The sequence below is a fragment of the Ornithorhynchus anatinus genome, chromosome 16, assembly GCF_004115215.2.
Source record: "Ornithorhynchus anatinus isolate Pmale09 chromosome 16, mOrnAna1.pri.v4, whole genome shotgun sequence".
Classification (NCBI taxonomy): Eukaryota; Metazoa; Chordata; class Mammalia; order Monotremata; family Ornithorhynchidae; genus Ornithorhynchus; species Ornithorhynchus anatinus.
In genome coordinates this window covers 26,359,211-26,381,221 of record NC_041743.1, presented here as the reverse complement: position 1 = coordinate 26,381,221, position 22,011 = coordinate 26,359,211, and the positions used below count along the sequence as shown (strand labels likewise).

At 40.0% G+C, this 22,011-nt stretch overlaps 1 protein-coding gene across 1 annotated transcript in view; it reads right to left on the bottom strand.

Moving 5' to 3' along the window:
* Positions 1–879: 879 nt before the first annotated feature.
* The window catches only part of SHTN1 (shootin 1), a 104,071-nt gene continuing 82,939 nt past the window's right edge, over positions 880–22,011 (bottom strand). Inside the window, 3 exon segments of the mRNA XM_029080722.2 lie at positions 880–3,289; positions 3,292–3,320; positions 19,337–19,532. Coding sequence (XP_028936555.1) covers positions 3,099–3,289; positions 3,292–3,320; positions 19,337–19,532 — 416 coding nt within the window. The 3' untranslated portion in view covers positions 880–3,098.

Below are 22,011 nucleotides of genomic sequence, written 5' to 3'. Positions count from 1 at the left end.
TATGAAGTCATACCCCTGATGAGTAAAATGCACCAAACTTGAAATGATAAGGGGACCCTTCCAGAAGAAGCTATTCACCATAATAGGTAAGCACTTTGCTTCCAGAAGGAGCATGTTTTACTGACCTGACTACTTTTTCTGTGTGTGTTCGATTCCAATGTTTTCATTACGCATTTTGGATAGAACACTATTGTAATCCTCCTAATGCAGGTGTTTGGTTAAAACGTGGTGCAGTGGTAGAAGAAATGTTTTTGCACACGTATATGGGGAACAGGGTAAAATTACTATACCCCATTTACCCCTTAAGAACACAATCCTTGTACTATCTGAGAACTGATCCATCTATCCCTATAGGTATGCACCTCTACTTTAGATGCATACCTAAAACTGACCTAAAATCATGTTAACCATTACTTCCTATATCCTAATGACATGGATTCAAAGCAACCTACAACTATATTATTAAAACAGATAAGGAATTAGACATAATTTTTTTTAAAGATTTTTTAGAGTCTGGCAAAATGTTGAAATTGATTCTGTTCCCATGTAATAAGCACCCAATAATGTTTTTAAGAGCAGTAGAAACTATGGTCTTCTGCTGAATATAACTGCCAATCAGAGCATGCTAACACTGTATAATTTTTGTAGATTTTAATATGTGTTTTGGGGAGAAATCCTCTCTATTATGAACTCATAACCTGTCCTTTTGTTCAGTTTTCCATCTGTAACAGTAAAGAAAAAAATTGAATTGAGGGTAACAAATCAAATTCTTACCAGAGGTTTTATACTGAATAATGGCTCCCATCAGGTGAACTCAAAGACAAGAATCCTACTAACACATGCCTAAATTAATTCAAAATATGAGTGACCAAACCCAAATCCATACTTCCACTGTGCTTTAATAATGAAGAAATTGTTAAACATTAATACAGAGAGCAAACATTCAAAATCATTACATCATCACTGGGGCCAAATCCTCAGAGGTTTAAAAGTTTGCTTTAACTGTCCAAGACCAGGGACTGTGTCCACCTGACCACCTCTAGCTTCCAAGTGAACGTATATGGAGGATGATAATGATGATAGGAAGTGGTTTTGAAAAGGAGTGAGTCTTCTGGGCTACCATTTGGCTCTAACTGGTCCCCAAAAAGGATTAAGATATTTTCGGAAAGAGCCCTCTTTTTATGAAATACTTACTTTAAAAATTCGTCATTAAGCTTGAATGTTAGCCTATATTTTACAACATTCATTGTTTCAATTATTTTTAGATGAGGGCTATAGAAATGGGGGAGGCAAATGGCTCATTGAAGAAAAATCTAAAATTACTTTATAGTGATTTATTTTTTTTCTCCCCACTGCATCCCTAATACAATGTCAACCTCAAAAGCCAACTGTCCATCATTCAGTAATTACTCAGTCTTGGTAGGCCAAATTGGGGAATCCAATTACCAATTCACTCATACCCTATACAAAGTACACATAGGTAGGGTGACAAAATTTGCTATGGCAATCAGGGGTAATTTTTAATAAGCCATGATGAAATGTTCAATCACCATAACCAAAATAGTTCAAATAAAATAACTGCTTTTTAAAACTTTAATACGCTTAGCAAATACTCTCATCCTACCAATAACCATACCTGCTTGGGAGAAATAATTGTGAAATGTGACAACTAGTTCAATAATTTCCAATACGAAATCCATTAAGCATTTGGAAGCGTGTGCATATGTACATATACACACACACATACATACATATATATGTACTTTCATACATATATATGACAAGTTCAGAAAGACAATGTACCCCAAAATTTAGGAAATACATACATCTGCCTAACCAGTTTCAATCCACACTTGCTTAGCACACGTGCAAAAAAGAAAAATACCAACAACCGCAATTATTACTATCATTTTCTTCTGCCCTTAGGTTAGAAACACCTGACAGCTGCATGCTGAGGCAAGCTAACAAAACTAAACCATTCGTTTTCTTTAATAGTTAAATTACCATTACTGAATCATTGTCATAAAAAAATCTTACAGTGCATTCAAGTACATTACCACTTATTTTAAATAAACACCAATTTTGAAACAATCAAGTTGGAGAAGCTGTGTGAGTGAAAAAAAATCCCTGCTTATAGTTGTATTTGTTCACTGTGGTAGACTGAATATGTATTTGTAGAGAACTACCACCACTTAATTTCTTTTATAAAAATCCCTATGTAATGCAGAGCAGCAGTGAAGCAAGAAAATTGCGTAACCTGTCACTTCATTGTAAATAAGAACTGTGATCAAATGTGGTATTTGCGTCACATCATCACATGATAACAACAGAATTAACTCATATCACCACAGTGGATGGCTTACAATGAATTCACTGTATTAAATTCAAAGGTTTGAATTTTAGCCTTTCCCTCAGTCCTACAATCATGCCACCCATAGCACACGCACCGAAGTCCATAGGGGAGTTTCTTTCGGAACGACCCTCCTATATATTAACAGGGTTTTAATTCACTCGGTATAACAATCATCCGTTTGATGTCCTGTTCCTAAATTAGAAACTGTTCTGGAAAACTCTGGGTACTAAGTCTGCAGTGTCAAACCTCTTCATTGCCCCTGCTGTCCCTACATCTCCAAGGGCCTGATCATAAAACAGCCTTTCATTTGGATTTAAAATTTCCTCAGTCTAGTAATGCCAACAAGGATTAAAAAGGAAACAATTCCTGTGATAGAGATTTCTAAGGCAGTGCTTCCAAAGTAGATTTGTTTGTATACCTCCAATATCTAATGAATGATATGAATTCTTATTAGATTTGGTGATCTGTATGTGCGCAATTTAAAAAAAGCTAAGATCTGGATTTTTTGTAGCAATTTAAGAAAGTACAATCAACACACTCAACTCTCCCTAATAGAGCATAAAAACAAGAAACAAAAACTTAAAATCTGCTGTTTGTTAGAGAACCTACTGCTACCCATCTCCCAAAGGAAACCTGTATTACAGAATAGTTACAAGAACACAATATAGTCCTTGTCAACACCCAAAATTGAGTAAGATGCTAATTGAAAGGACTAGCAAAAATCTCCAGCCATTTGGCTTATAAATTAGCAGTTAGAACTGTTTGTCTCTTTCATTTCTTTAACTCTCTCTTCCTTACATTCTTGCTTATTTTTTTCTTCATTCTTCCTGGGCTCATTTAGATGTTTTTCTGCCATCTGCTCTTTGGTGTTTGCTTCACTCGTGGTGACAGGATCGAAAACTACAACTGGCCCAGCCGGTTTCTCATTGCCTGTATCTTTCTTCTGTGTCCTGCATTACTGGGTGGTCTAAGGGTGGGGAGGGAAAACAGAGAGAAAATATTTTTCTTTCATGTGCTTCCAGAACCAAACAAAAGACTGGATTAGAACATATAAGAGCCTCGTTAGTAGTAGGGTTTGCAGCAGTCATACTTTTTTTTAAAAAAACCAGATGAATATCATGAAGGACACGATGAAGAGTGACAGTTCATATTAGATATGTAGGTCCACACAAAGGGAAAAAAGAGGAAAAGTTTACAGCTTTTTGTGTATATACAGAAGTACAAGACACCTACCTGCTTAAGATGCATTCACCAATGAAAACCTTGTTCTCTCCTGTTCCTTATATGCTCTTCCACAGCAGAAAGGAACCCTAAAATTCCTCTTCCCAATATTCCACCAGAATGTCCCTTGGGACGACAGGTAAAGTGGAGAATTCAAATGCTAATTAACTCAGGACTTGTCTGCACCTATGTCCTAGATTCCTTGATCACCATAGAACACCGGAAAGAAGATAGGTTGACCCTTTTTAAAATGGGTTCTAATCAAGGAATCTGAGTTGCGGGCATACTGAGCAGAGGGCACCAAATGGCTTTGTGGGGAGGAAAAGAAAAGTCCTTCCCATGATTTTCCCATCACTATACACAGCACCACCATCCTTCCCGTCTCGTATGCCCACAACATTGCCATTATATTTAACTCCTCTCTCTCATCCAAACCATACACGCAATATATCACTAAATCCCATCGGATCAGCCTTCACAACATGACTAAAATCCGATCTTTCCTTTCCATCCGAACAGCTCCCACCTTAATTCAAGCATATATCCTAGCCCACCTTGATCACTGCAGCCTCCTTGCTGATGTCTCAGCTTCCTGTCTCTCCCCATTCTAGTCACATTTCACTCTGCTGCCAGGATCATTCTTCTACAAAAACATTCAGTCTATGCTTCCCCACCCCTCAAGAACTTCCAGTGGTTACCCATCCCACTCTGCAGCAAACAAACTTCTTATTGTTGGCTTTAAAGCACTCGATTACCTTGCCCCCTCCTATCTCACCTCGCGGCTCTCCTACTACAACCCAGCGTGCACGCTTCGCTTCTCTAATGCCAACGTCCTCACTTTACTAAAGTCTCATCTATCTCACCGCCGACTTCCTGCTCATGTCCTGCCTCTGGCCTGGAACACCCTCCCTCTTCATATCCGATAGACAATTACTCTCCCCACCTTCAAAGCTTTATTGAAGGTACATCTCCTCCAAGAGGCCTTCCCTGACCAAGTCCTCATAGATTACTCCCATTCCCTTCTGAATCACCATGATCTGCACCCTCTCTTCACCACCAGCCCCCTCAGTACTTATGTACACATTCATAGTTTATAGTGATGTCTAACTCCCCCTCTAGCCTGTAAGCTTATTCTAGGCAGGGAGCACGTCTACCAACTCATTATTATATTGTACTCTTCCACGTGCTTAGTACGGTGTTCGGCACACAGTAAGCACTCAATAAATATGATTGATTGATTGGCTGCCAAAGAGAGATGCTGGAAGATGACAGAACCACCAAATTGTATCTCAGGGAAGGAAATACAGCTACTGCCACCTTAGGCCTTCATGTTCTTTTTTCCTAAGGGATTACTTAGTAACCTTAATTTCTGGCCCACGAAAGCACTTTTTACTAGGCCAAACAGATCTGGATTTCTCTGAGGGAGGAGCTTAGATCAGGATGGTACTGCCTAATTACATTCCTCACTCTTTCATTCCTGATTTCACCAAAAAAAAGGGAGAAGGATCTTAAGCATTCCCTCTACTTCGTGTTTACTCTCCCTCCAAAAGCCAACCCCCACCCCACGGTGGTGGGGGTAGGTCGAAGCAGCCAAAGGCAGAGGGATGCCCACCGGGACTTATGCCATCAGTGGTGAAGGTTTCTGACCTAGGGCATCTTGCAAGGATGACCGTCGCAGCGGGACTCCTAAAACACCTGGCCAACATGGGCAGTGAAGATTACAATGACTACCAAGGTGACCTTCTGCTGGGTTACGGCACTACCTCACAGTATTGCTATGTTAAATCTACTTTTGTAGTATATGGGTCCTGCATATAAAACACCATGCTTCGCAGTGAACTGCAGCTCTAGCCTACCTAGTTGCTTGTGGCCCTCCACTCCCCAGTGGAAACACAACAGGCAGGGAGAAGAGAGACAGAGTTGCTACCCGAGCCACCATCAGTTCCTTCGCACAGGTCCCAAAGTCTCCATGACTGGTCTGAGGCTCACCCTTCATTTACAACCAGAGATTCCATCTCATCTTGGATGGGCAGCCTAGCGCCTGTGAATATGAGCCTCAGGTCCAAGGTCCGAGACTACCCGTAGCTCGCTTTCACCAACCTTCCAACAGGACCACAGTGAGCTAGTTGTGGTGGACAAAAACAGTTAGTTTTATAAGTAGGAAAGGCAAATTAAAGGTATGTTGACCTGCCACAGCTTCAAAATCTGGGTCATACTAGGAAAATCACTGTAGCTTTAATTGAAAACCCTCAATTATAGATTTGGTTTGGCATCACCTACATTGGATAGTTGGACATTTCACAAGAATGCTACTGAACAAATTGAATGGGCAAAATGGTAGTATTAATCAGACATTCATCCCTTTTGCTAATATATACCTCTGACTTTCTTGGCAACAAAGTCTCAAACATGTGATTGCAGAAATCTCAAAGTGATGTTACTAATATTAGAGCTATTACAAGATCTTCTTCAAATCACCAGGATTAATTTATTTTTCCTAAGTCTGGGAGGACCAACCCTTTCTGGGCAAATTTATATACGTGTGTGTATATATGTATGTATAATATATGTGCCTGTATATATTATATATATACTTATATGTGTCTGTGTGTCTGTTGGTGGAAACATATGCCTCTCTGGTATTCAAGAGTGTTAAATAATGTGAGGCTGATTTTTTTTCCCCAAGACAAGGTGGTTTCGACCACTTACAGTAAAGTCACATAAGAGTTCAGTTTCAAATAGGAATGACCAGCTGATGCCCAGGCACAAAGGCTTGAATTTTTATCCTTGAAGCTTTTCTTGAATTGCCTTGTTCCACATGTGACCATCAATCTCCCGCTCCACCATGAAGTTCTTGCCAGTGAGTTTACTTAGCTATGCACAAACAAAACAGGAGGAATGGCGAAATATTTTCTTCCTACACCGAGCATTCTCCCTATTCTAACTCAATCTTTTTACTTGCAAAGGCTTAGTTTTGCCAGTAGAGTTATTCCGGATTTCTACTGCTGCTTTTTCCACCTCAAATTTGGAAGAGCATCAGTAAAAATGAATGCCAAGTTTGCCTTTTCAAGTCACGCCTCACTCTGGAACTGCCTGCTAAACCTCTGGGGTTCCCCTAGTTCTCCTGGAACAGAAACCCTGGGCTGCTTTAAAAAATTAAAAAAGGTCCTATTTTCCAGGCAATCAAGCAGCAGATTGGCTCTGTAGTTTTACGGAGACAGAGTCACGGGAAAGACAATCCAAGAGTAGTTGGGCCCAGAAGTTCCTATGAGCTATAGCTCCTTTGGCCGTTTGTTGGTGTGGTTTTTTATTTACCATTTCTCAGGAAAATGATAGTGAATATAGCAAATCACCTTTGGAACCCCCTCCCCGCTTCCGTCCAATAAAACCCTGGGCTTAGTGGGAAGACCACGGGTCTGGGGGTCAAATGTCCTGGGCTCTAATCTCAGTTCTGTCGCTTCTTTCTCTCTGACCTTAAGCAAGTCACAGAGACTGTGTCTGACCTGATTTTCTTGTATCTCCCCCAGAGTTTAGTACAGTGCTTGGCAAACAGTAAGCACTTGATAAATGCCACAATAGCAATAAATCCCCAGGAAGTCATTGGCGGGCGGGGGTGGGGGACAGCTCTGCAAAATCCGTCTAGCTTATTCCAATTAAGTGGAAATGAGAGGCTTCTGGGGTCCCCATTGGTTTGAAATTCCATAGTCTTTCTGGGTCTGTTCCATTAAAAAAGCCCCCAAATCCACAATTAAAAGCCATAAATAATAAATGCATATCTAATCCCAATTAAACAACCTAGAATACCATCTACAGTTAACAAGCACAGCAAGCCTAACCTGGATGGCACTTTAGACAGCACTTGCTTTTCCAAAGCAGGAAGACCGAGGGATAACATCAATTCTCCCAGGTGGTACCACTGGCCAGGAATAGAGAAGACAGGCTTCACACCTGCCAATCCTTGAATTGCAGTAGTTGCGAATCAGAATGCCCAAGCTGGACTCGTAAGGACTCAGTGGATTTCTCAGGCTGCTTGACAAGTGTTGGAGCTTGGCACCTTCATTTTAAAAATCACATTAGCGGGCATTTAACAAAATTCCTTTCTAAATGAATTTTCGCTTTCCGTTTATACTGAACAGCATCTCAGGTCACACGATGCAGCTTCAATTCAAATTACCTAACGTCCAAACAGGCTCTGGAGGACAGAGTTCCAAGTCTCACCCAATACGATCAAAGTTCAAGAAATTAAATAAAGGGGGAAGGAAAGATACTTATTTTATGCAAATTTCACATACCACCCCAACCTTAATTTTATTGACAAAAAAAAAAGGCCAGGAGTTTGAATGGTACAGTGGATGCAACTTTTAAGCAGGCAGAGTGATTTTATAAAATGCTACCTCTAAAAAGCTGATTGCTAAACAGTATAAAAATGGTCAAAGCCATAAATGCCAAGTTCATTTTTATTTCACTTGTGAGGTAACTATCTTTCAAATCTCAACAGCTGGACTATTTAACACAATCTGGTGAATCAAAGTATAGTTCTTCTCCGAGCTCACAGTAGGACGTCTGCATTAGTGCATGGCAGCCGTCCAACAAGTGACGAACAGCCAGCCAGACTGAACTCTATTTCATTTACAATAAAAATGGATCAAACGGCAATCATATTTACCACCTTCAACGACACAAAATGGGAAAAATTAAATCTGTGGTTTACTAGAAAAATCCTAAAATGAAGTCGCTTTTCTATTTTCTCAGGAGCAAAAAAATAAGCACTACAGCTCATAGTTCCTCTTACAGTTTTTTCAGGTCCTGTGTCCCTTATACCGTGACTAGAGCAGTTAGGCTGTAGTGCCATTATAGCAGAGGGAGTGTTATTGTTTCTTTTAGAAATCCCGTTTTTCAGAGCATATAATGCACTCGTAAAATTTCCCTCTAGCCTGAAACTTGACAAAAAAAGTTTCAAATAAAGGAAGAAACTTTTCTTTCTTTTTCTGCCAATGTGATCCAAATTTAAAACAGTGGGAATGAAGAACAAAATTTGTTTCGACACAGAATTGGTTTTTGTGCTGGTCTAGGATCAGCTTTAATTGAAAAACAGAATTTAATCATTTCAGGACTGTCTGATTTTATACCTTGAAAAAATCCTGAAGTTTTTATTTCCTGAAAAGTGCTCTTTCAAACTAGCTAAAAACTTTACCAAAGCGCACGTACACAAACACACACACATGCATACTATGCATGTATATAATCTTGTGTATAAAGATACACACACACATACATATTATACAGACACACCTTTGTGATGTTTAAATTATAAGACGTGAATTTTGAAGGCCACATACACCAAATCTATTTTTCCTTGAAATAAAATAAATGGTGATGTCTAGCACAATTTAGAAGACTCTTCTAAATGTCCAATTACACGAGACAAGAATAAAATTGACTCGACAATTCTCACAAAATTCTGAAAAGAAGTTCTGAATTTTAAATATGGCTCTTCATTTTGTTGAACACCCCAAACTCATACATAATAGGAAACGAAACCAAATCAACCAGCCACCACAGACAGCCAAGATCAACAATCTATAGTCCAATGCTGTTAATCTTTCACTAAGGCAAAGATTCCCCAAATCTGTGGATGTTCATGCACACCCATGCTTACTTTACTAGTGGAAATATCTATGCACAAAAGGTAAGTAAAGACACCTTGTCATCTGTGAAACTGATTTTGTTTGCATTTAAAGGCTTTGGCTTTTTTCTCCCTCCTAATGCGATTCTTAAGATATAGATCTTTCCAATGCTAAACTCTTTCTAATTCCTCCCCTATTTTATTATGTATTTCACAAGCAGAAAAACATTTCTTCCCCGAATGATGTTTTGCAGTTTTTAAAATGAGGTAGTAGCATTGTAAACTAATAGTTATAATCATTTTTTTAGGAAAATCACATGTAAAATAATGCATTCCCCAAATTCTCCTATTGCTCTCAAAAATGGTACACTTTTATTTATGCTACTGAAATGAAATTAGAGCAAACACAGTTTCAGTAAAATATGCATCTGTCATATTTCAGGGGTCAGTTTGATTTTATTTTTTTGGACCTAAAATATGCTTCAATTTTGGTTTGCTGTTTCTCTTCTCATAGGTTTTAAAAGAAAAAGAAAACAACAAAAGAACATTCCTCCTTCCTCATAAGAAAACATCTGTAATTTATATGGTGACATTTCTGAACCTGTTCAGAGATGTTTTAAAAAACAAAAATTCAACAGTTGATATTTGGCTTTCGGTGTTCACTGAACATTAGGCAGGACATACAAATTCATAGCAAAGGTCTTTCCATCTGGCTTACCTGGAAACACCAAACACCATTTAAAATGGTGTTTGTTTTATGTCCTTGCCAGTTAGAAGTGATGATGATGAAGGCTCAAACTGTCAGAGTGGTGTACCTAATCAGAATACTACCAATATTGCACAGAACAAGAAGTCTTTTTTGTGGTCTATGAGACAGCTACTTAGAAAAAATATTTCAAGAGAAAAAAAAGGAATCTCAACTTCCAGAACATCCAGTTCTACTAATTTTGTTGTTCAAGCTTAATTGTCCATGTACAAGCTGCACATGGAAAACCTTTGTAGTTGTGTCTTGCTGAGGCTGAGCCGTTTCCTGCAGCGTCAGGAGATAATTCAGTGGTACTAAGATTACAGTTAAGAGGAGGACAAATCCTTTAATTGTATAAGAACATCAGATTAAGCTGTATCCCTTATGCCATTTATTCTGTTAACCAGTAGCCTACTGCCTAGAAGCTAGTGTTTACTAAATGCTGTGAGGACACAAATCAAAAAAGAGAAAGAGTGAGGAGGAAGAGGAAGAAGTGGAAGTCTTACTAGGAAAGGCCCACCCCCTTTAGGAGAGCAGGCCAGGGGACCCCTGAGAACTCTTCAGTTTCCCAGTGATCAACCTTTATCTCAGGAGTACTGGTGTGTCTATCCAAATTAAACTCCAGCTGGGATAAATGTTTCAGATGACAATTATACACCCCATTACCCTAAATGGAGCCAAGACCCACAATTTCTATTTCATGACCCATTTTTTAAAATCAGAAAGGCACACGCGACTAGGTCAATGCATCACCAATATCTCAGACTTCACCAGACTTAGTCTTTTTCAATAATATTACATGGGGAAAAAATATCACATATCAAGGAGATAAACTCATTTTGTTCTTCAGAAAGTTAGTCTCCAGCTTTATTTTTTCCACTAACAAAATATTTTAACTTAATACACCCACCACCTAAAGCTTACACCCTTTTGCTCCTCAGTTAATGGACCATAATAGAAGAAACTGTTGGAAAAGTGAAAAAACACACGGTTAATGAGCAAAAATGATAGCAAAGGAGTAGAGATGAAAGTCTTTTATATTACAAGATTTTTATTCAGGAGAAGAGCATAAGTGGCCAGCACTAACTTCTGCAATACAAAATAAGCCTATCAACTCCTTGTTTAACGCCCAGGAAAGTTTAAATAACCTCGCTATGACTTTATGCTTTAGGGGTGTACTGCTGTGGGAAGAGGGATGAATCCATAAAGAATAAATCATATTCATAATCAATCATATTTATTGAGTGCTTACTGAAGCAGAGCACTACACTACGCGCTTTGGAGAGTACAATATCTGTTGCTAAATGTCAGGATAAAGGTTGACACTGTTCTTCAATGATTTAGCAAAATTCAACAGATCTAGGAATATTCGGGGACTACTACCAAATTACACCTTTGTGCAATAAGGCAAATCATCATCTTTTTGTTTCAGGTTTTGTTGCATCAGGGTAACACAGACAAGTGAATGAATAAAGTAGAAAATAAATTATGAAGTCGCTAACTTAGTTATGTCAAAAAAGTAATTGTGAAGTTGATTAGTAAAAGGAATTAATTATGGATGAACAAAGCTCAATTAGGATGAGGGAAAATGAGACTCATGCAGAATCAAGAATTACCCATATAATACCTAAATGATTGAATGACTAAGTCTGCAGTTTCTTATAGAAATTGTGGCATTTCTCAAGTGCTTACTATGGTCCAGGCACTGTACTAGCACTGGGATGGATACAAGTGGGCTGGATGCAGTCCTTGTCCCAAGTGGGGCTCAGTCTTAATCCCCATTTTACAGATGAGGTAACTGAGGCACTGAGAAGTAAAGTGACTTGCCCAAGGTCACACAGCAGACAAATGAAAGAGTTAAAATAAGAACCCAAGTCCTTCTGACTTCCAGGCCCATTCTCTATCCACTAGGTTATGCTGCTTTCTTTTGCTCCCACCAGATTCATTTTCTTCACATAGATCATCTAAAAATGCTACCAGCTGAAACTTTAAGGCCGGTGAAAGATCTGACAAATAATAATAATAATGATGTTGGTATTTGTTAAGCTCTTACTATATGCAGAGCACTGTTCTGAGTGCTGGGGTAGATACAGGGTAATCAGGTTGTCCCACATGAGGCTCAAAGTTAATCCCCATTTTACAGATGAGGTAACTGAGGCACAGAACAGTTAAGTGACTTGCCCACAGTCACACAGCTGACAAGTGGCAGAGTCAGGATTCAAACCCATGACCTCTGACTCTGGATTCCTGGTAGTTATCAATCATATTGATGAGCGCTTCCTGTGCATAGAGCACTGTACTAAGCGGTTGGGAAAATAAAATAGAGTTGGTAGACGTGATTCCAACCCACTAGAACTTACAGTCTATGGGGGGAGACAAAGAGGAAAATAAGTAACAGGATAAATTACAGATAGCTATTGAGGGAAGTGATGTACCACAAAAATGCAAGTCAAGGAAAGCATTCACTACACTGCTCTTCCACATATTCTTTAGCACCCTTTTTGCAATAGTAACGTTTTTTAAGCGCTTACTTTGTGCAAAGCACTGAACGAAATGCTGGGAAAAAAAATACACAGATGGAAATTAGTTGCCATCCTGTTCCCTTGGGGAGCTCACAATCCACTTTGGACTGGAACAGAGCAGATTGACTTGACCCAGGAAGGCATTTCTTATGTCCTTGGATCGTAACTCTCTAAAAGAATCAATCAAAATAATGAAGGAAATGCTTAGGCAACGTATTGGTGTGAGTGTCAGGGGATCTGCGTTCACACTTGAAACTGGATCACTCTGATTTTGAAACTAGTTGTGTAACCTCGTGGGGCCTCAGGCTCCTCGTCTGTAATTCAGGAATAATAACTGCCTCTCCACGCCTCATAGGGATGTTGTGAGATAAAATGAAAACACTGTTGTGACACTGATTTGGAACAATCAAAGTGCACGATTAATTTCCACGGAATTGGAAAATCTATTTCACAGTGATAGTCATATGTCTAAGGAGCTAAGAGATTCCTTTACGTCTATCTCTGCCTCTAGACAGGTCCATGCTCACAACCGTTAACTGGGCACACCCACCCTTCCACAGAAGCGTGTTCTAGGGGCCCACTACCCTCTCGACATGAATCCCCAGAAATCCAGGGGTGCTCACAGGTGACCCTACTTATGTAGTCATTTGGGTACCTGGTCACAATTGAATTAACCGATCATGAGAACAGGTCCATTTTTGTATGCTCATATCCAAAATGGCAGCAGCATGAAATTATCTGGGCACCCAATCAATCAAAAGTATTTACTGAATATTCATTCTGTGCAGAGCGCTATAATAATAATGTTGGTATTTGTTAAGCGCTTACTATGTGCAGAGCACTGTTCTAAGTGCTGGGGGAGATACAGGGTAATCAGGTCGTCCCACGTGAGGCTCACAGTTAATCCCCATTTTACAGATGAGGGAACTGAGGCACAGAGAAGTTAAGTGATTTGCCCACAGTCACACAGCTGACAAGTGCAGAGCCGGCAGTCGAACCCATGACCTCTGACTCCGAAGCCCGGGCTCTTTCCACTGAGTCAGGCTGCTTCCCCAAGCTATATACTAAGGGTACAACTGAGTTCCCTGCTCTCAAGCATTGTACAATTTAACAAGGATACAGGCACTAAAATAAATTACAGGTAAAGAGAAGACAGGATATAGAAATGAGCATAAATGTTTAGGTAATACGGAAGTGTTGAAGTAGCTGTTGGAAAGGGGAATATAGGATGGGGGATGAGATGAACCAGGGGAGGCCTTTTGGAGGAAATGTAATTTCAAAAAAGCCTGGAAGATGGGAAGAGCAGTGATCTGCTGTTTGTACAGAGGAAGTTCCAGCTATAAGGCAGAAAGTGACAAAAGCATTGGCAGCGAGAGGTGAGAAAGAGAGAGGTTCAGGGGGTAGGTTGATTTGAGAAGAATGAAGATTGTACTGGAGAGAAGTGAATACAAGCAGTGGGGTGAGAGTTGGTTGACTACCTTAAAAAGTTAATGGTCATGAGTTTCTCTTCGATGCAGAGAGGAAGGGGCAACCAATTGTGGGGAGTCATGTACTGAAACTATTTTTTTTTTTTTTTAACGATCCAGGCAGCAGAGTGAAGTATGGGCTGGAGTGGAGAGAGATGAGAGGCAGAGAGGTCATCAAGGAGGCTGATGTTGTCCAGTCAGGATATGATAAGTGTCTGAGCCAGCGTGGTGATGGTCTGAATGGAGAGTAAGGGGTGGATTCCAGAGTTGCTGTTTAGGAAGAACCAACAAGATTTGGTGACAAACCGATTATGTGGGTTGAAAGAGAGGGAGAGAACTCAAGGATAAAGCCTCAAGGATAACGATTAAGGACTCAACAAATGAGAAAGATAGTGATGTCAACTGTGATGAGAGGGTTGGAGAGATTAGATTTAGACGAAGATTTAGATTTAGAAGATTTAGATTTGGCACACAGTAACTGCTTAACAAATATCACAGTTACTGAATGAGGACACATTGAGCTTGGGGTGACAGAAGGACATTCATGTCAAGATGACCAGGAGGAAGGAGGCAGTCAGTCAATAGTACTTGAGCACTTACTGTACTAAGCACTTGGGAGAGTAAAACAGACACTACTCACTGGAGGTGCAAGACTAGAGAAAAGGAAAGAGGATGGGGCTAGAGTGGTACATTTGGGAGTCACGCTGAGGTGATCCTTAAAGCTGTGGGAGTAGTTAAGCTCCCCTCTTGCATGATTTAGACTGAGAACAGAAGAGGACTGGAAGTGAGGCTGAAGGGACAAAGACACTAAGGGAGTGGGAGGCAGAGGAAGCATCAGTGAAAGAAGTCATGAAGGATCAGCCCAACCACAACAGTGTCTAGGTACAGCAGCAGTGAATCACTACTCTAATGGTCTCAAGACTGTGGGTATCTTTCCTTCTTCTATGAAATTCATTTTTGGGTCTCAACCTCTATAATCAGAAAGTTCACCTCAACATTCATTCTTCCTTCTGCAGCTCACCCTATTTCTTTTTTGGGGATGCAGCTGACCCCCCACAAAACATGCCTTACACACTGAAAGAGCACTAATTGCTTATGTGGCTTCATACCCGGATGGTCCTTCCAGGTTTTTGTTCAAAAATGAGAGAACATATCCAGGATCTGACTGACTTTAAATAAAGGGGAACCAGCTTCTCCTCTCTAAGCCAAAAGGGCACATATCTCTCCCTGGGATCAGGTTTGATGTGATTGCAATGTTTCCCTTAAGCTACATTTTTTGACCCTTAGATTTTTCTATTTATTGGATTTCTATTACCTTTATGCTGAGACAAATACAGTACATGGAAACAAACTTGCTTCCCATTTTAAAAAGTAGCTAGACTCTTCATTCTGATCTGGCTTCTCACAAAGCACCCAACCCAAAATCAATAGTTGCTCAGGAAGGAATTTCTGAAGGAACATTTTAAGTGCCCATTCACCCCTCCGTCTGATGCTTAATTTGCCTTTTGCCATTTATGGTTCTTGGCCAGGAGACCATGGGAAAATGAGTTCCCCCAGACCAGCAGAATAGAGCTACAACCTTATTTAAGTGCACCCATTTTGGAAATGTGAATATTCTCGCTAAACAGGATCTGCTCACTTCCTTCTTAGTCTCCCATCCCAAAATTCACCTTCCCCAGTTTGTATTTCGTCTTCTTCTTATAGCCCACCTAAGCCTTTGCTTATCACTTCCAGACCCACTTATTCATCATTTTTATTTTAAAAATACTTCTCAGTACTTTTAAATGTGTAATTCAAATCATATAATATCCTTATGTGATTTATAATCATCATCATAAATGGTATTTGAGAGCTTACTGTGTGCCAAGCACTGTTCTAAGCCCTTGGGAGAGTACAATTCAAGAGAGTTGGTAATCACTTTTCCTGCCTGTAATAACAAGCTTACAGCCTAGCAGGAGAGACGTCACTAATATAAATAATTCATAACAATAATTTTATTTAAGTGCTAAGTGCTAAGTGCTGGCCTAGATGTAATCACATCATACACAGTCCCTGTCCCATGGGGGGCTGATAGTTCAAGGTGAAGGGAGAACAGATATTAATATTTTAATGTCTGTCTCCCCCTGTAGACTATCTGCTCCTTGTAGGCAAGGATCACATCTACCAACTCTTTCATACTGTAATAATAATAATTACATTATGAAGTGCTTGCTATTTGCCAAGCACTGTACTAAGCACTGGGGTAGATACAGGATAAACAGGTTTTTACGAGATGTTCTTCCCCTTGACTCTGTTTATTGCCATTGTTCTTGTCTGTCTGTCTCCCCCGATTAGACTGTAAGCCCGTCAAACGGCAGGGACTGTCTCTATCTGTTGCCGACTTGTTCATCCCAAGCGCTTAGTACAGTGCTCTGCACATAGTAAGCGCTCAATAAATACTATTGAATGAATGAATGAATGAATGAATGAAAGGTTACTGTATTTTCCGAAGAGCTTAAGTACAATGCTCTGCACCTAGTAAGTGCTCAAAAAATACCATTGGTGGATTTTACAGATGAAGAAACCGAGGCACAGAGAAGTTAAGTGACATCCCAGGTGACACAGCAGCCATGTGGAAGAGCTAGGATTAGAACCCAGGTCCCCTGACTCCCAAGTCTGTGCTCATATTCAGAAAATGAGTATTCCAATAAATGAAAAGTGCTAATATTTCCCCCAGGACGGGAGGGTGGGTAGATTCCTCTGTTTATTTAGAACATTGAGAAAATTTGTGGTCATTTTTCACACAGACCTGTTTGGCTGGAGCTTCGGAGTTATTATAGTATTGTTGCACTCTTGCTGGTAGAATGGTTCATCTGCAATATTTCAACTGTTTTCCCCTGTTTTGGTTAATTTTATTGTTGACCTTTCTCTGAGTGTCTACCCCAAACCCTCTAGTGACTCTCCAACTACCCTCCTCCACCCCCCTAGTCATTTTAGATCAGGAGCTCTTTGAGGGGTAGGAAAGTGTCTGAATTAACCTCTTAGTGCACTTCCCAATGCTCAGTCAAGTGCTCCGCACATTATAAGCACTCATTCTCAGCTACTGACTATAAATCCTCAACATATATTGCAAATATATGGGAAGCCGATCCAGAAGACACAATCATATTTCAGAAGTTGAATTAAACAGAAATTAAAATGGGAAATCTATCAGGTGGCTATTAAATTATTTCTGGGATCATCCAGTTTATAACATTGAATATCTGTATCAAATTCTGTCGCCATTGAAAAACAGAGGGCAGAGTGCAGGGTTCATAATCCAGGTACAAAGGAAAAAATAATAGGCACATCTTCCTAATGCTTTGGAAAGCAAAATGAATCCGTTCCATGGAAAAAAACATGACCACCTCTTTTATAGGTGGTTGAGCAGAATAAATTTTCCCTAGACCACCAAAGGATACAGCAGAAAAGAATCTGACCAGCAGTCCTGGGCTTTGAGGATATCTACATGCTTTGGCCTGACTCCTGTCTCAGCAATATGTTAAAAGTCATTTAGGTAGCTAAAAGGAAGTTTGAGCACACAATAAATGAAAATGTCCTGCTTGGAAAGTGAATAATTATGATGCACAAAAAGCATCTTTAGCTCATTTAAGCAGTATAATTGTACTTAAACTTGATTTTCAGGAAGGTGTGGTTATTTGTTAAATAACTGCTGCCAAGATGAGTAATATATGGTATCTAGTTATTTCAGTTTAAGAATGCCATAAACTGAAAAAAAAATCAAGCATTAGGTTACCAGGTTTAAAAGCTAATTCAGCAATACACCATATCTATATTAGTGCCTTAAGTAAATGAATTAAATCGAAATGTGTCGGTCACTGAATGGGAAAGATGAGAAATAAATTGAACTTTACATATGCCTTTATGCCATCTAACAACTGTGTCTGTCAACACATGGATCACTTTCACCATCAATTCACCCACACATTTTGCAGACCTGGGCCTGCAATTATTTCATTTCCTTTCTTGGAAATGTAATTTCCACTTCCTTTTGTGGGATAAAAGGCCAACAAAAGGTGGAAGGAGTTGTAGTATTTTCTGAGTGAGATTACCTATGTAAAATGGTTTTAAAAAAATCAATACACATACATTGAAACGCTTCTCAGAAACTAACTTGTGCCTTCTAAATTGCTTCTGAGTCTGAATATCAGCTCAAATGTAGACAGACTGTTAATGAGAAAAGTGAAGGGTGTATAGATCATCTTTCCACTTGTAATCCAGTGATTATGGTCCAGGAAGGAAAGCACATGAGTGGAAGAGAAAATGTGCTTTGGAACATAATGGAATTAGGCAAAACTACAAGACAGCCAAGAAGGTCTTTCTCACCCCAACTCCAAACAAACGAAAAGGGTAACAGCACTATTAAGAAAATGCCATAGCAGAGAAGATGCCAGTTGGCAAAAATAGATCCAAACTGAATTTCCGGTTGGTTTGTCCAGGTTTCACCTTTTGAATTAAGACAATGCGAGCTACAAAAATAAGCATCCTTTCTCTACTGATGAAACAGGAAATCAGAGGTTTAATTAACCATGATTGCAATATTCCGCCGATCTGATCTGTCTCACCTATTTTCTTTTCTTTCAAGTGACAAACTAGCTGACATCCTGGCAAGAGAACTGAAGCCAAACTGTAGACTAATTTCCAAAAGACTTGGCATTGTTATAAAACAAATTGATCCTCCTCCGGATCTGCCTAAAATACAAGCTTCTGAAGGAAAATTAACTCTCTGATGCAGGAAGTTCCACTCTGAAAACTCTCCAGTTCCACTCTGAAAACTCTCTGAAAACTTTCAAGATTTTGATGGTCTTTTTCTGATAGTCAGAGTCCTACTGTAGAGCTCTATTTCTGCTGATAATGTAAAAACAGGAAAGTGAACGTTCCCAAGTTGACCTTTTGGAAAGCTAAAATCTTCCCAAGTTAGATTCCCATTTAAGATGGGTTCAATTGTTCCATTTGGCCAGTGAAAGGATGACTGAGTCTACTAGGATCCAAAACACATTATTCCCCTTGGGAAACTCTAAGATTCAAAATGAATTTTATGATTATTTACGTAGGAGATTCAGGTTTAAGAATCCATCCACCAAACATAGGAAAAGAAATGTCTCCTTGATGGATACGCCTACCTACAGGTGGCACTCAGTGCTATAGCTATTGTGAGCCCCTAACAAAGTATTAGTTCAAGCAGAATACATAGTCATAAGTTGTTTCTTTGAACAAAGATAAAAGGATGAGGTGCTCCAAGGAGAAATTTGAAAAATAGCAAATAATTAGAAATTCTTCCAGAATGAAAAAGAAAGAATAATCCAGAGGTTAACAGTAATCAAGTTTTCTACACACTACAAGGTAAATAGCATCATTACTTACTGAAATGTAACCTTGGAACTTGCTCTTCCTTCCAGTTTATGAGGCCCTTCACCTGGCTCAGGTGTATTGGGGGCTGGGTTGTTGTTGAATTCTGCCTCCAGAGTGTTCTTGTTCAATGCTGTTTTTGTTACACTGGATACAGAACCCAACACTGGCATGGATTTGGACTCTGAGGTGCCTAATATCCCCGATGGACCTTAAAACCAAACACATATCTAGAGTTTAACAATCTGTGTTATGTCAACTGAGGTGGCACTGAATATTAGATTTGTTTTGAAAATACTTGAGAGAGGTAAAATGAGCAGTTTAGAGCAGAGCTGGTATTTCAGTGAAATGTTTAAGAACTATCCGTGGGTCTAAGCAGCTCTAGTTAGGAATGCAGCTGTTCTAAAAGTGTTATTGCCCTTTGGGACTAAGCCCAGGACTTGGTGAGGTCTTTCAGAAACCACAAAGTCCAGGCACGGTCACATCACTGATAAAGAGTGTGGGGCTGCATTTGGCCTGTGACCTTAACATCAACTTATGTTTGTCTAGAAGAGTTGGGGATGGTTTTGACTTTGTAGGAGCTCCAGTCCTCTGGAACTCTTGAGAGTTAGTTCTCCACAAAACTCCGTCCCTTGTTTTCAACATGAAAAAGGGATTCAAAGTTTCTCAGTAGGGCCCAAAAGACTTTTTGAACAGAAATGTTTTTAATCAAATAATTTAATTTTAATGTGAGTGAGAGGTATGTAGATTCATTTCCTATATTAATAATAACAACAATGGTATTTGTTAAGCGCTATGTGCTAAGCACTGTTCTAAGCAGTGGGGTAGATACAAAGTAATCAGGTTGTCCCACGCGGGGCTCACAGTCTTAATCCCCATTTTACAGATGAGGCAACTAAGGCACAAAGAAGTTAAGTGACTTGCCCGAAGTCACACGTATGACAAGTGGCGGAGCACCATAAGAACCCACAACCTCTGACTTTCAAGCCCGTGCTCTTTCTACTAAGCCATGCTGCTTCAGATACTGGTTTACAATTAAAAAGTGAAGAGTTTGGCAAAGGCCATTTGCATTTTTTTTGATCTCTACAAAAACCCTTGAAAATGGGTTTGGCCAGAAGTCTTATTATGAAGATTATTAGAATGGTACTGTCAAAGAAATCGAAGTAGCCTCTGTTTAGCTCATCACATGATTAAAAGATACTAAACAAAGTATTTTCCTTGGCAGAAAATGCTAAACATCCAAGACAATTCCTGGTTAAGAATCAACTGTCGGGGTGAGAGTAGAACAAGGATCTGCCAGAGGATTTCTGGGACATTAAAATGAAGTCCTATGGTTTTCAAAATTGCAGGTGGTGGAATCACAATCAAAAAGGGACACACATCCCACAGGAACTCCATCCAAGACGGAAAACTTCATCTGTCTCCCTATTAGAAATTGAACTAGACTTAAAATCCAGTGGGGGAGACATTAATGATGGCATTTGTTAAACACTTACTATGTGTCAAGCACTACTCTAAGCACAAGCTAATGCGATTGGACACAGTCTCTGTCCCATATGGAGCTCTCAGTCTTAATCCCCATTTTACAGATGAGGTAACTGAGGCAGAGTAGTTAAGTGACTTGCCCAAGGGATTCCTGACCCAAGATTGCCTTCCCCACCATATACAATTTACTGAGCACCGAGCCCTGTACTTCAGCACATCAGGCTGTGTACTGAGCACCAAGCCCTGGATTGATAGACTGCTGTGTTCAGAGCACCGAGTGCCTCTTGGGTACTGAGCACTTCCTAGGCTTGGGCATACGCTCTAAAAGCAAGAAAAACAGGTTCTGCCCTCAATAAGCTTACAATCTAATGGGGGAGGCAGGGCGATAAAGGTTGCAAGCATACAAGAGGAGCAAGGATTAAAATACAATTCAACTGGCCCCAAGAGAAGTGGGCAAAAACTGAATAAATGAGGCAACTTTCAGCAAGACTTCAAAGTGGGGGAACTACATCGTTTGGCAGATTTGAGGTGGGATAAAGTTCCATGCAGTGGGGAGGGTTAGGCATAAGGTCGGGGAGGGGAGAATTGAGAATGAGGCATAGGCAGTTAGCGAGGGAGGAGCCGAGAATGTGAGCTGAGAGGGAAGTGGGAGACGGGAGCAGAAAAATAAGGAGCCAGCTAGCCTTTAATCCAATGAAGTCAGGTAAGGTCCTCTGTTATCAATGAGAAATAGTGTGGCCTAATAGGTAGACCACGAGCCTGGGAGTCAGAGAGTCTGATCCCCACTCTGCCACTTGTCTGCTGTGTGACTCTGGGCATGTCACTTCACTTCTGTGCCTCAGTTTCCATATCTATAAAATGGAGTTTTAGAACCTTTTCTCATTTCTCAGACTGTGAGCTCCATGTGGGACAGGGACTGTGTCCAACCTAATTCACTTGTATTTACCCCAGTGCTTAGTACAGTGCGTGGCACACTGTAAGGGCTTACCAAATGTCACAACTACTACCAATGTCCTTGCAAACAATTCTGGCCAGGCAGAAGTCATTTCAGCTGCCTGCCTGGCATGGGGAATGAGTGATGAGCTGGAGGGATCTCTGGGACAGCAGTAATGGGACTTGGGCTAGGGGCTAGAATCAACCCACTCCCGATTCTTTCCCGGCTTCTGGTCTCTTTCTCCCTCTTCTTTTAACTCTGTTCCTTTCTT